A 12,437-nucleotide genomic window follows, 5' to 3' on the forward strand; every position below is an offset into this window, starting at 1 on the left:
CTGGATCACACTTCTCAGGGCCTACAGAAGGAACTGTGGGACAAGACGTTACTTCTGGGGTACCCTGCAGTTTATAAAGCTTAGTTGTGTCAGCACTAGCAGCACAACAAGGCCCAACAGACATTTGGGTTAATTAAGCAGGATTTGGCTGATGAGAGCTTTGCTTGGTTGCTTGGTTATTTCAGACAAAGGAAGCTGAAGTTGTACTTTTCGGAGCATTCTGTTCCCGGGATCAACTTTGAAAACTTGTTTTGTTTTATATAACCGTGACGTGGTGACTGGAAACCTACATTTAAGTGAAGCGTGGAAGTGGGGCCTGGTAGAAGACACGGGAAAGGCAAGCCACTGTCACCTGTAAACAGATCAACCCTGCCAGCCGTCATTAAGGAAAAGATACAATTGGCTCTAGATTCTCGCTCACTTGTTGGGAGGGGTGGGGCAGTGCGGTGGCGGGGTGTGGAGAACTATGCCTAAAGAGAGCAGGCTAAAGCTCCAGAGAGGGCAAGGATGGATCTGTTCAGCCTAGATTCCCCAGACCCACCCACCCATTCTTGCTGTGTGCTCAGGCGAGCGGTGCTGAAGGAACAGCTCTAGCAGAGGCTGCTTTCGGGCGGGGGTGGGGGGAGGACCAAAGCTGTGGATCCAAATCTTAGCTGGGCGCCTTCACTCTCAACTGGGTGAGCTCCCCGTCGTCCCCCGCCCCCTGTCCTCCGGTCGGCCTCCGCTCCAGTCACAGTCAGCCGGGCAGAAGGTCTGCAGCGGGGTCGGGCTGCGCCAGCTGGACCCGCCCCGAGCTCCATGGTTCGCCCAGCCCCGCGCGATGTTGACTCTGGGCGCGGAGCGTGGCTATGGGAGAGCCCGCAGATCGCAGCAGCGTGAAGGCGGGGAGCGCAGCGGGCGGCGGGCGGGGACTTTCTCCCCGACCTCAGCACCCAGAGAAGCGGCTCAACCACCTGAACCCCGAAAACGCCAACAAGTAGTTTCTCCTTTGAGAAGGGCGGCTCAGCTGGCCTCAGAGACTCCGTCTGGCTGCAGGGAAAACCTCGACCACTCGGAGACCCAAGCAGATCCACTTTTCTCCCTGTCTCCTTAAGGTATCCGGGGACGAGGAGGGGGAGAAAGGAAGGGCGGTGCAGGCGGGCATCCCCTTGCCTAGCTGCAAAATTGTGGATGCGAAGCCCCAGGGAGAGGCTTGAAACAGCCGGTCTTCCAGCTCAGGAACGCAGGGGGTGTGCCTTCTGCGGCTTCTCCTGGGCCTCACCCCTCCTCGAAAGCAACCCCCGACTCTCCAGACTCTCCACCCCAAGATGTTTGTTTTTCTTGGGAAGGGGGAGGGGTGGGATCGATTGCTCACTTTTGTCCTCAAAGATGGATCCTAGTTAGTCGTTTCCTTTCCCAAGTAATAATAACATTAGCAACAAGGATAACAGTAATGGGAAAAGGAAATTGGATGAGGATATTAGTCAGAGGTCTCCTTGGTGAAAGGAACAGGCAGCAGGGACGTGTGTTGTTGTTGTCGTCGTTGTTGTTGTGACTTCTCTCTTCAGTTTTCTGCCTGGTAGGTTGCGGAGTTGGGGGGCGGGGGTGAGCCGGGAGCCGAGCGGGCAAAGGGTAGTCCCTGAGTACTGGAGACCAGAGTGCTGTCCAGGGTTGGCCAAGGTTAGGCAGGCAGCTGGAGCATTCGAGGGCCTCCGCTCAACACTGCTAAGTTGCCTTAGCCAACCTAACTCCCTGATAGGGAATTACACTGAGACCAGGGGCAGGGGTACTGAGGGAGATATGGGATGGTGGGGAAGGTGGGTCCATCTAAGGAGAGGAACAGCCTGGAGCATAGATGGGTAGCGGAAAGGGTCTGGAGAGTGAGCAGTGAAGGGTCTGGGAAAAGAAAGAGGGGCTTGGGGGCTTAAGGCAGGTTGGATTTGGCAGGGATAGACGAGAAACACGGTGGAGGGCAAAAAGGAAGGAGAGGTCAGAGCCAAGGGTGGACTGTGCGCCGCAAGAGAAAAGGTTTCCTGGAAGGTCAAGGAAGACTCAACTGTTGTTCGTTCTCTGGAAACCTGGGCCAGGCATGATGCAAGAGGCGGGGACAGGACTGGACACCAAGCTCCTCCTGGGAGGGTCCTTCGCACTTGGCGAGCTAGGCATCTTGGCACTCTTGGGCTGAGGTGGAGGTGGGGGGGGTCATGGTGCGTATAGGACTCACAAGAGCTTTAACTTGGTACTGTGTTCGCCTCCCCTAGTCATGTCTGAGCCACAGAGATGGGCAAGATCGAGAACAACGAGAGGGTGATCCTCAATGTCGGGGGCACCCGGCACGAAACCTACCGTAGCACTCTCAAGACCCTTCCCGGAACGCGCCTGGCCCTTCTCGCCTCCTCTGAACCTCAGGGCGACTGCCTGACCGCTGCGGGGGACAAACTGCAGCCGCTGCCCCCTCCGCTCTCTCCGCCGCCGCGACCGCCTCCCTTGTCCCCGGTCCCCAGCAGCTGCTTCGAGGGCGGCGCAGGCAACTGTAGTTCCCACGGTGGCAACGGCGGAGACCACCCTGGGGGAGGCCGCGAATTCTTCTTCGATCGCCACCCGGGCGTCTTCGCCTATGTTCTCAACTATTACCGCACAGGCAAACTACACTGCCCCGCCGACGTGTGCGGGCCGCTCTTCGAGGAGGAGCTGGCCTTCTGGGGCATCGACGAGACCGACGTGGAGCCCTGCTGCTGGATGACATACAGGCAGCACCGTGACGCGGAGGAGGCGCTGGACATCTTCGAGACACCCGATCTCATCGGGGGCGACCCTGGTGACGATGAGGACCTGGCGGCCAAGAGGCTGGGCATTGAGGATGCTGCAGGGCTGGGAGGACCCGATGGCAAGTCTGGCCGCTGGAGGAGGCTGCAGCCCCGCATGTGGGCCCTCTTTGAGGACCCCTACTCATCCAGAGCCGCCAGGGTAAGACCCGAGTCTCCCACAGTTCCCTGTGGCATCAACTCTTTCAACACTCCTTCAAACTTTGGTTCTTTTCTCCAGCAGCCCCTGAGATGAAGAGGAGAGAGCTCAGTAGAGATGGTTTTCGAAGGGCTTCATGTGGGGTAGGGAAAGCCCAGAGACCCTTACCCCATCTTTCCACTCTCCCCGACAGTCACTTCACTGATCTCCCACTCATACAGATTTACTTTAGCAGGTGAGAACCATGTAAGAGTCCAGGGCTGTGTCCTGATGCCGTTACTATCTATATTCACCTTAGTTTTTGCCTTAACTTTTCTCTTTCCAACTTTTTCCTTTAGCGAGGGTGTGTTTCGGAGCCTGTTGCCCATCCTGATGTGACATCTTCAATGAGGCCCGACTCTCAGATTTGTTTCACCAGGGCAGTAGCTCCAATAAGAATCTAATACGAGGACTGAGAGAGGGAAGATAGAATTCTAGTCTATGTGGTTGGGTGGAAGTAGGGGTGCGGGCAGGATTGTTTTGTGGGGAGGATTGTTTTGTGGGGAGCTTGTCTCCTCCCAAGGGAGAAGGCCACTGCGTTGTTGCAGTTGCTGCCCCCAGTGATCCTGCCTCGGGATCCTCAAACTGGGTGTCCTTTCTCCTAGGTGCGTCAGCGTTCTTTTCAGGTTGATCCTGCATCCATCACCTCCTTGAGCTGTCTTCTGGTCTCTATAACCAAATAACGCTGATTGTTGAAAACTTTTCTTGACTTTTTATGTTATATTCTTAACCTCAATGTTTCTTTTTGGTTTATCATTTAAGTGAGAGATTAAATTTAGTCCATGTCTTTCCCAGCTAACTTCCCAGAATCCCATGAAGGGACTACAGAAATCACCAATGATGGTGTCTCCAGTTTAAAGGAAATAGGAGAAATAGAAACAACCAAAATAATACAGTATATGAATTGGTCTTAATTATATTTGAGGACAGAACACCGAATTTAGTAAATCTTTGCCAACTGTGTATGTCTTGTATTTGCTATCCAGAAAAGACCCTCACCCCTGCAGGATGGTAATTCTCCCTGCCTAAGTTTGGCTCCATCCTCTTGGCCAGTTTTCCTTGAACAAAAGAAATCCTGCATCTTAGCTATCATACCACTATCTGCCCACTAACTTTCAGGGAGTTATACTTCGGACACACCTCAGAAGTATGCATATCTATCTGTGTTGTTTTCAGGCAGAAGTAGAACACAAACGAGAAAATGTAAAAGGGCGATGATCTCTTGAGCCTGGCTTTGAAGTCATGCATTAGTTTTAGCATGGCCCTACATTCCTAAATTCAAACATGGAAGTACTAATGTTAATTCTAAAATTTTGCTTTTAAAAGTATTCCATAATTGCAAAAGAGTTTTCATTTTATAAGTGATTATTGATAGATGGACATGGTGGTGTATGCCTTCAATCCCAATACTTGGGAGGCAGAGGCAGCCAGATCCGTGAGTTCAAGGCTAGCCTGGTTTACTACAGAGCTAGTTCCAGGACATTTAGGCTACACAGAGAAGCCCTGTATCAAAAAAGGTACTTATTTACATAAATAAAATCACAGACTCATAAACATTACTTTGTATTTTTTGGTTTTCAGCTGAGTGCTACTGTGCTCTCTTCCCCCTGGATGGTTAAAGAGATAATTTGATTTTGTTTTCAGGCTCATCATGTGACCATTTTCTTCAGTCTGTGTACAATAAAATAGATGGATGTTTTATTATCTTTCCTCCTGATAACATAGCATGATACCTTCAGCTTGTTTTGTATTTCATTGTAAGTCAGACTTTATAACTAAAAACTCACTAAGGTGCCCAACTTTTATTCTTACCATGAAATTTGATTCTATTTATTATTAGCCAAAGGTAATCCATTGACTTGACAGCCATTGGGTTTGCTAAAAGCCATACTTAGATTTTGTTGTAATTATGTGGAGGATTTGACCTGTATCTGTAGATGAGGAAAGAATCAAGAGATTACCACAAGGTCAGGAGAGGGGAAAAACAAAGTCAGCTGACAGTCACTGGCCTGAAATCTGTTTTAGAAGTCACCTAGAAAAGACTTTCCTTTTCCTAAATGAGATGAGGAAAATGAAGGCTCAGATGTCAAGAAATGGTCAAGGTCATAGGTCAAATTTTTAGCCCAACTCAAATTATTCTACTTGTGTCATGACATGCTCTCAATCCCTTCCCACAAAAACCTCTGATTATAACCGGCTAGACTGTGGCATCTCTGCAAATCCTATTGCTCTTGTGATCCAATGTTGCCTAAGACATTAATTTGGCTTCCCTCTTGGAAAGGTCATTTATGACATTTCAAAATATGTGCACTCTAGGACTTTGACTGGTAGAAATTTTACAAGGCACCAATCAACAAAGGGATAAAAATGCGTGATGATCTTCACTTCTTTCATGAACTGTGTTGGAACTTTCTGCTATTGGCTAGTCAGTGTACACACTTTTGTTTGCAGACTCTGAGTTCAGAAAAGCACCTTTTCAGACCACCAAGGGTTACCTGAATCAGACAGCCCAGATTAGTTCGTAAGTAAATTAATATTTGAGCTCCATTCTGGCCTGAGTTAATGATACCAGACTATTCCTTCATGCAGTGTACCACTGAGGAGGCTCATGTGGTGTGATTCTGGGAAACATAAATCAGTTATCAAAATGATTTGCATCAGCTCTGGCCTTATTTTCACAAATCTCATTCTCAATAAAGTTAAATATTTTGTAAACTTTTTACCTTTACATTAGTTCATGTTTTTATTGAAATATGTAGATGAACAATTTTAACTGCGCCTCTTTTTCAGTTTTTATACTAATTTCTTTATTTGCTTTATGATTTTCCAATGTCAAAGAGATTTGTGCAATTTTAAAATAGGTCTGCTTTATTTCGACTTTTATGACATACATGGTCACACTACAATACCAGTCATAGGAAATAGCAGTCGACTTTTATGACACTGTAATTTTGTCTTTTGTTGGCTGGCATGTCCTCTTTATCTAGAATTTTAATTTATGATATAAGTAGATATTTGAGAGATTTTGGTCAGTAAGTTTCTCTGTCATACTTATGAGTTCTTTTCTTTAATAAGAAATTTATAAAAAATGCCATTTAAGTTGTCAGGGAAATCTGTTGTGGAAAACTGATCAGGAAAGAGAGGAGAGATGGTTCGGTTGATGGGATTGACGATATTTGCAAATAGTGACCGGCAGGGAGGGATGCATTTGTGAAAGCGTTATGTATGTACTAGCAAATGAACATTTATGGTTTAGGGGATGAGCTTTTATTCAAGATTCAGTGCAATAAGAGGACACCATAGGCAGAAATTTCTTGGTAGAGCTGGTAGATATTTTCAGAGTCACTATTACTCTGAAAATACTCTGGTATAAATCACCAGGTTTGAAAACATTAAAAAAAAATGTATGCCCAATTCTAAAGTGCTGAAGGAGGAAGGGTTATGTTGATCTTTTTTCATCCCAGTTTTACTTTGTGGGTGAAGTGAGGTGACTGGCTGGCCTCACTTCTGTTTGAGAGTGTGTCCCCTTTGTGGGTGACTTATGCATGGCTTTAATTACCAGGTAGACTTTCCATTTTTCGTAGCTAGGTTCAAAAAGGATTTTTTTCTAATGGTCATATATAGCTCGTTCACAAATGATGGTAGCCAGTTGTGAATTTATCTTAGAAATCTTGTCTCTCCGGGTTGTATTTATTATTTAATTGCTCTACATCAAAATCTACATAAAATAAAGTGAGGGCAATGCAGAAGATACATTTCTTTGTTCTCAAAAAGCTGATCATTTCATTTATAATAAAAATATTTCCAAAAGACATCACCTGAATTAGAAAAGCAAGCAAGACAGGAAAGCATTTCAGAGGCACTAAAATGTTTTCCTAAATAAATAAATAAAAGCTCGTCTTTCTTCAAGTGTTTCTTGTAAAATCTATATTCTACCTGTAGTTATAAACCAATAATGTTACATATTTTTCCAACCCAGAGACCGTGTTTGACCTTAGATTTCCATCTATCCATCTTTCTGTATATCTATCTATCTATCTATCTATCTATCTATCTATCTATCTATCTATCTATCTATCTATCTATCTATCTATCTATTATCTATCTATCATATCTATCTATCTATCTATCTATCTATCTATCTATCTATCTATCTATCTATCTATCTATCTATCTAGATACCTACCTATCCATCCATCCACCTATCACATATCTATCTGTCTATCCATCTATTATATCTATCTATCTATCTATCTATCTATCTATCTATCTATCTATCTATCTATCTAGATACCTACCTATCCATCCATCCACCTATCACATATCTATCTGTCTATCCATCTATTATATCTATCTATCTATCTATCTATCTATCTATCTATCTATCTATCTCTATTATTCAAAGTACTACGACAGCTCATGTCTCCAGATTTTAGCCTGTGCTGTTGTCTTCATCCTCCTCAACTTGTCTTGGGTGTGTTTTTGTCACAATGATTTTCCTTACTTAAAAATCTTTAGCTGATGTCATGAATTTCAGAATAAAATTTACAAAAGTTAATACGACAATTAAGATTTTTATAATCTAGCTGTTGCTTCTACCTCTTTGTTTTCAAAAGTTTCAACATCTTTCTTTTTGCCTTCAAAAAAAGTTGATGGTCAATTGACCAAGAATGGTGTTCTTGGATAGGTCAGTTAGTATGGTCTTGGAGTTTTAATTTAAGGGTTTTTTTAAATTTCAGAATAATCTATAGCCCCTTTTTAGTTTCATGAAGATTATACTTATATCAAACAAGTGGACTATTAGAATGTGGCTAAGTTTCTTCATTTTTTCTCTATTAATTTTGAATCATGGCCAACTGTAGGACAAAGCAAATCCAAGTTCATGCCCTTGAGAAGGTGTTGCTGTGATGTCTGATTTTATTTTTCGTTTTCAGTCTAAACATCTTTGACCTTTTCCATGACACTAACTATATAATTCCTAAATAAATTCAAATCTAGTTAAGTTAATGTATTGTGATGATTAAACAGGACCAGAGAGTATCTGAATCTCATTAGATCAGTAAAGGAACAAAGCCACTTATTGGTTACATTGTAATTTTGGTAGCATATATGATCATATACTAAGAGAGTTGTTCCATTGTTGGGTACCAGGTGTACCAAAGATGAATGCAGTTGGGCACACTAGGTATGATTTTCATGTATCTTTTTAACAGCTCACTTGTAGGCTCAAGTTTAAAAAATTGAATGAGAGATGAAGTGTTTCTTCCTTGTCAAGAGGCTATTTGCAAGGCAAATAAAAATAAGGGAATGTTCAAGTTTATGTGAAGATGAAGATCTAATTTTCCCATTTGAATATCTAAATCACCATGATTTATTTTTACTACTACAAATAAAGTAAATGTGTTTTTCAAGTTTTATATATTTTGAAGTTCTGAGTCATATATCCTTTTTATTATGGCAACCTTTATGTAATATCTAAATGAACTAGCAAAGCCACTAAAGATAAATACAGGTCTCCAGAAGGAAATATATAGTGGCAAATATTCTAAACAATAAACAAGAATATATTCCAGAATCATAATTCAATTTTGCTTGAAATTTTAGGGGCTTTTCTTTTAGAACAATTCACACAGTCTTTTATGATAAAATAGCATGGTTTACTGCTTGTTCCACAGGCTGAAGGGTGGCAATTATAATTTTATGCAGTCAATATTTTCACATAAAGGGAGTTGAATGTGGGTTTAGAGGAGGGAAAGACAGCTGACGTAGAGAATATAGATAGAAACAACTGGGGAAAAATCTGTATTAGGAGCCATAGGTACTTTGTTCTTATCCTGAAGTCAACACAAGTTGAGTTCAGTTCATCTGCCTCTGCCTTACTCCAATAAATAGAAGATAAATAAAAACTGGGGATGACGCATTGGATTGTACCCAAACATCTTTTCATCTCTAAAGTTTTGATGTTTGTAGGGTAATTACTTCTAAAGATCCTGGATAGGAACAGCATGTCTGTACCCATTCTGACTGCGCTCCGAGAACTGTCACACCAATAAGGTAAACCAGAATTGATTTTTTTCATTTGTAACTTTCTGCCCTTTTTTTTTCTCCCCCCCCTTACAGCTGTTGGGTAGCTGCTGCTCTGGTTACCATAGAAACAGGTTAGCTCCTAGCTTCCTGTTTCCATTGAAAACAGCTTTTTCTTAACCACATATTGATCTCAGGAAATCATTTTGCTGTGGCTCTGTCATGAAAGCCATAAAGATGATCTGCTCCGTCATTTCCTAGGTCTAAGATTCAGTGCAGGTGTAGATCCATCCACCCACAAGGGTAACTGATTAGATAATCGCAATTTTATTTCCATTTGAAAAGTGCCTTGGCAAAAACACCATCCTTTTCTCTTTCCCATATTTTATACAGCAGGAAGAGTCTTATTCATGTGAGCTTTCTGAGATGTGTCTAACACATTTAAATGTTTACAAAACTGTCGAATATTCTCCAGTTTCGATCTCCTTCATAACCTTGTCTATCAGAGTGAGTCTGGAGAGTAGTTTGCTGTCCTGGCACACTTGAAAGCTAAGATTTAATGTGTTCATTTATAAGGACTTTCAAAACGATATGTTTGTTTATTATATAGGGCTCTGCATTTCTCCTTTGAGAACATAGCCTATCATGGGATATATATGTTTACATATAGAAAAAGATAAATACATTGTCAAGGACCAAGCTTATGTCATTTTATATGGAAAGGAGATGGAGGAGATTTGTAGGAATGTGGTTTGAAATTTTCAGAATACATTAGGTATTTGGGAGATATATATTTCTATCAAACACCATATATATATATATATCACAAATAGTTTACATTTGATATATATCAAATAGATATATCCATTTACACACACAAACACACACATATACACATACACACACACACCTCTCAAATATAAACTATTTCCATAGGATTTATGACTGAGAAATGCAATAGACTTTTAGTGTTCATGAGGATTAGATTTGGAAGAAAACTCAGTCATCTGCCCCAATTTCCTCATTTTGAAGAGACAACTGACGTGTTCTGACCATGAATAGTTAGGGATAATCAAGGCTAAAATTAAGATCATCTGACTTCTGGGTCTTTATTTTTTCCGTTTAAACTTGCTTGAAAAAGCATGGGACAAAACCGGTCTCGCTGAACATAATGGACAATGAGGACTACTGAGAACTGAAGAACAATGGCAATGGGTTCTTGATCCTATTGCACGTAATGGCTTTGTGGGAGCCCAGGTAGTTTGGATGCTCACCTTAATAGACCTGGATGGAGGTGGGTGGTCCTTGGACCTCCCACAGGGCAGAGAAACTTGCTTGCTCTTTGGGCTGAGGAGGAAGGAAGACTTGATTGGGGGAGGGGGAGGGAATGGGAGGTGGTGGCGGGGAAGAGGCAGAAATCTTTAATAATTAAATTAATTAATTAATAAAAAAAAACTTGCTTGCTTGGTCAACCATGTACTTCCCATTAAATGCACACATTTAGCCACTAGAAGCAGCAAGTATGTTAGGAAGAGTAATGTCAATCTCTGCCTAAAATGATCGATCTGTGTTTGTTAAGCAAATATCAGGAAGCTGCCACTTCCGTAGGGATCGTCAACCTTAGGTGTATCTGTCCAGCGCTGCTTTCTTCAGTTCCACATCCTGTCTTTGTACCACCTTTAAAGCCTCAGAATTAACCTGCTGACACAACAACATCCTTTTCATCCTCGGACTCAGAAAGCTTGACTCCTTGGTGTCTAAAGATCTTTCCTTGTTTGGTTCATTAAATTTATGACTTTTTGAGGTTTGAGATCCTGGTTTAACCTATGGGGGATGGATAATGTATTTTGTAGGGGGCAGTCTTTTCAAATGTAGTTAACAAGGATTATGTGTTTATACTGGCATAACTGGTGAGAAGGAAAGATAAAATGTGTTTAAGGCTGGTGGCAATCCACGTGCGAAGTGGGACATTGTTGTAAGATCAGTAAATAAAATGTACTTTTTTTCTGAACTGTATTACAACGATCAGTTAGTCGAGGGCATTCAGTGGGACTGTAAAGTGATGCTATAACTTTGTGAGTGTCAGACAGAATGCTTGTTATAGGAATCAAAACAGGAAAACTCTAGGCAAAATGATACTTTTCATATGTAGCTAAAACCATTTCAGGACTGCTATAACTAATCTCACCCGAAACTTGACCATCACAAGGGCATTCTTCCAATATGATAGTCTTTAGAACTCAATGTGTTCAGAAAATCCCATGAAGATACTTCAGGAGTATCTAATTTATGCTTCACATTCTTGTGTGTGAAGATCTATACTTGTGTGTTGTCAAAAAGTACTGCCCTTGTTCATGGGTCTAACTGAATGTTTAGATTCTGTAATGCAGACAAGGTCAAGTTAAGGTTATATTTCACCTGCTTACCCAGTCCATTGTACTGTTGACGTCTTTAAAAGCTGAAACAAAAGCTAACAGTCTATTGGGGGTTGGGGAGCGGGGCTTTTTGATTTTTTTTTTTTCCTTTTTTGAACTAGGGTCTCAAGTTGCTCATGCTGGTCTTGAGTTCCTTATGCAGTTGCAGATAACTTTGAATTCCTGATTATCCTGTCTCTACCTCCCAAGTACTAGGATTTGAGGGATGCACCTCCATGCCTAGCTCGAAATAATCTTTTTCAATAGATACTTAGTCATTTAGTCTCAGCACTAAAGTGCTTCTCTTTAAGAAGCCTCTCTACAAAATGACTTAGAGACGAAAAGTCAACATTAGCCACACATATTCTTTTATACTATATCAATATTTTGTCTAGGTTAAAAAATACTCAGGGAATCAAGGGAGGGGAAATGATATAATAATATTTTAATCAAAACATCTTCAAATATCTAGTAAACAGAAAATACACTACTTTTTAAATAAAATTCAATCATTTAAATTATTATCAACATACTCAAATAATAAAATTTAAGACTACATAATAACAAATTATATTCATACAAAACCCCTTTGTCAAATAATTGCATTTTTGAGCACTTTATAGGAAGTATATAAAAATTTCACATCTGAGTTCTGAAGTATACACCAGAAATTCAGATATGACTTGTTCATTTTAATAGTTTTGAATTTATGGATTTATTATAAAATATTACTTACTAAAAGAAAATATAGTATGGTAATTATATTGATGCCATAATAGTAGTCATAGGACAAATAAACTTTTCTCAATTGATGTTGTTATATTGATTTTTGAAAATTAATTAATTTGAAAACACTAATTGAAATTAGTGTTTAAGAAAAGAAAACAACACAGTTACTATGGTTTAATTTATCCTTAAGTCGTCCATCATTGAGGAATCTTGCAGAGAGAAATGATAGAGCAGTTATAAAAGGTGAGAGAAAATCTACAATGCCATGATTCCTTTTTTCGAGACAGG

The 12,437-nt window shown here is 41.3% G+C and overlaps 1 protein-coding gene across 10 annotated transcripts in view; it reads left to right on the plus strand.

Annotated features, from left to right (window-relative positions):
- Positions 1-634: 634 nt before the first annotated feature.
- The window catches only part of Kcnc2 (potassium voltage-gated channel subfamily C member 2), a 167,967-nt gene continuing 156,164 nt past the window's right edge, over positions 635-12,437 (plus strand). For 4 of the 10 annotated variants that reach the window (XM_057757729.1, XM_057757732.1, XM_057757730.1 and 1 more), the window contains exons 1-2: positions 635-1,094; positions 2,241-2,946. In XM_057757729.1, the coding sequence (XP_057613712.1) occupies positions 2,260-2,946 (687 nt within the window). In that variant the 5' untranslated portion in view covers positions 635-1,094; positions 2,241-2,259. The remainder of the gene's footprint in view (positions 1,095-2,240; positions 2,947-12,437) is intronic. The other 6 variants (XM_057757727.1, XM_057757728.1, XM_057757726.1 and 3 more) reach the window with 3 other exon arrangements.

The sequence above is a fragment of the Chionomys nivalis genome, chromosome 25, assembly GCF_950005125.1.
Source record: "Chionomys nivalis chromosome 25, mChiNiv1.1, whole genome shotgun sequence".
Classification (NCBI taxonomy): domain Eukaryota; kingdom Metazoa; phylum Chordata; class Mammalia; order Rodentia; family Cricetidae; genus Chionomys; species Chionomys nivalis.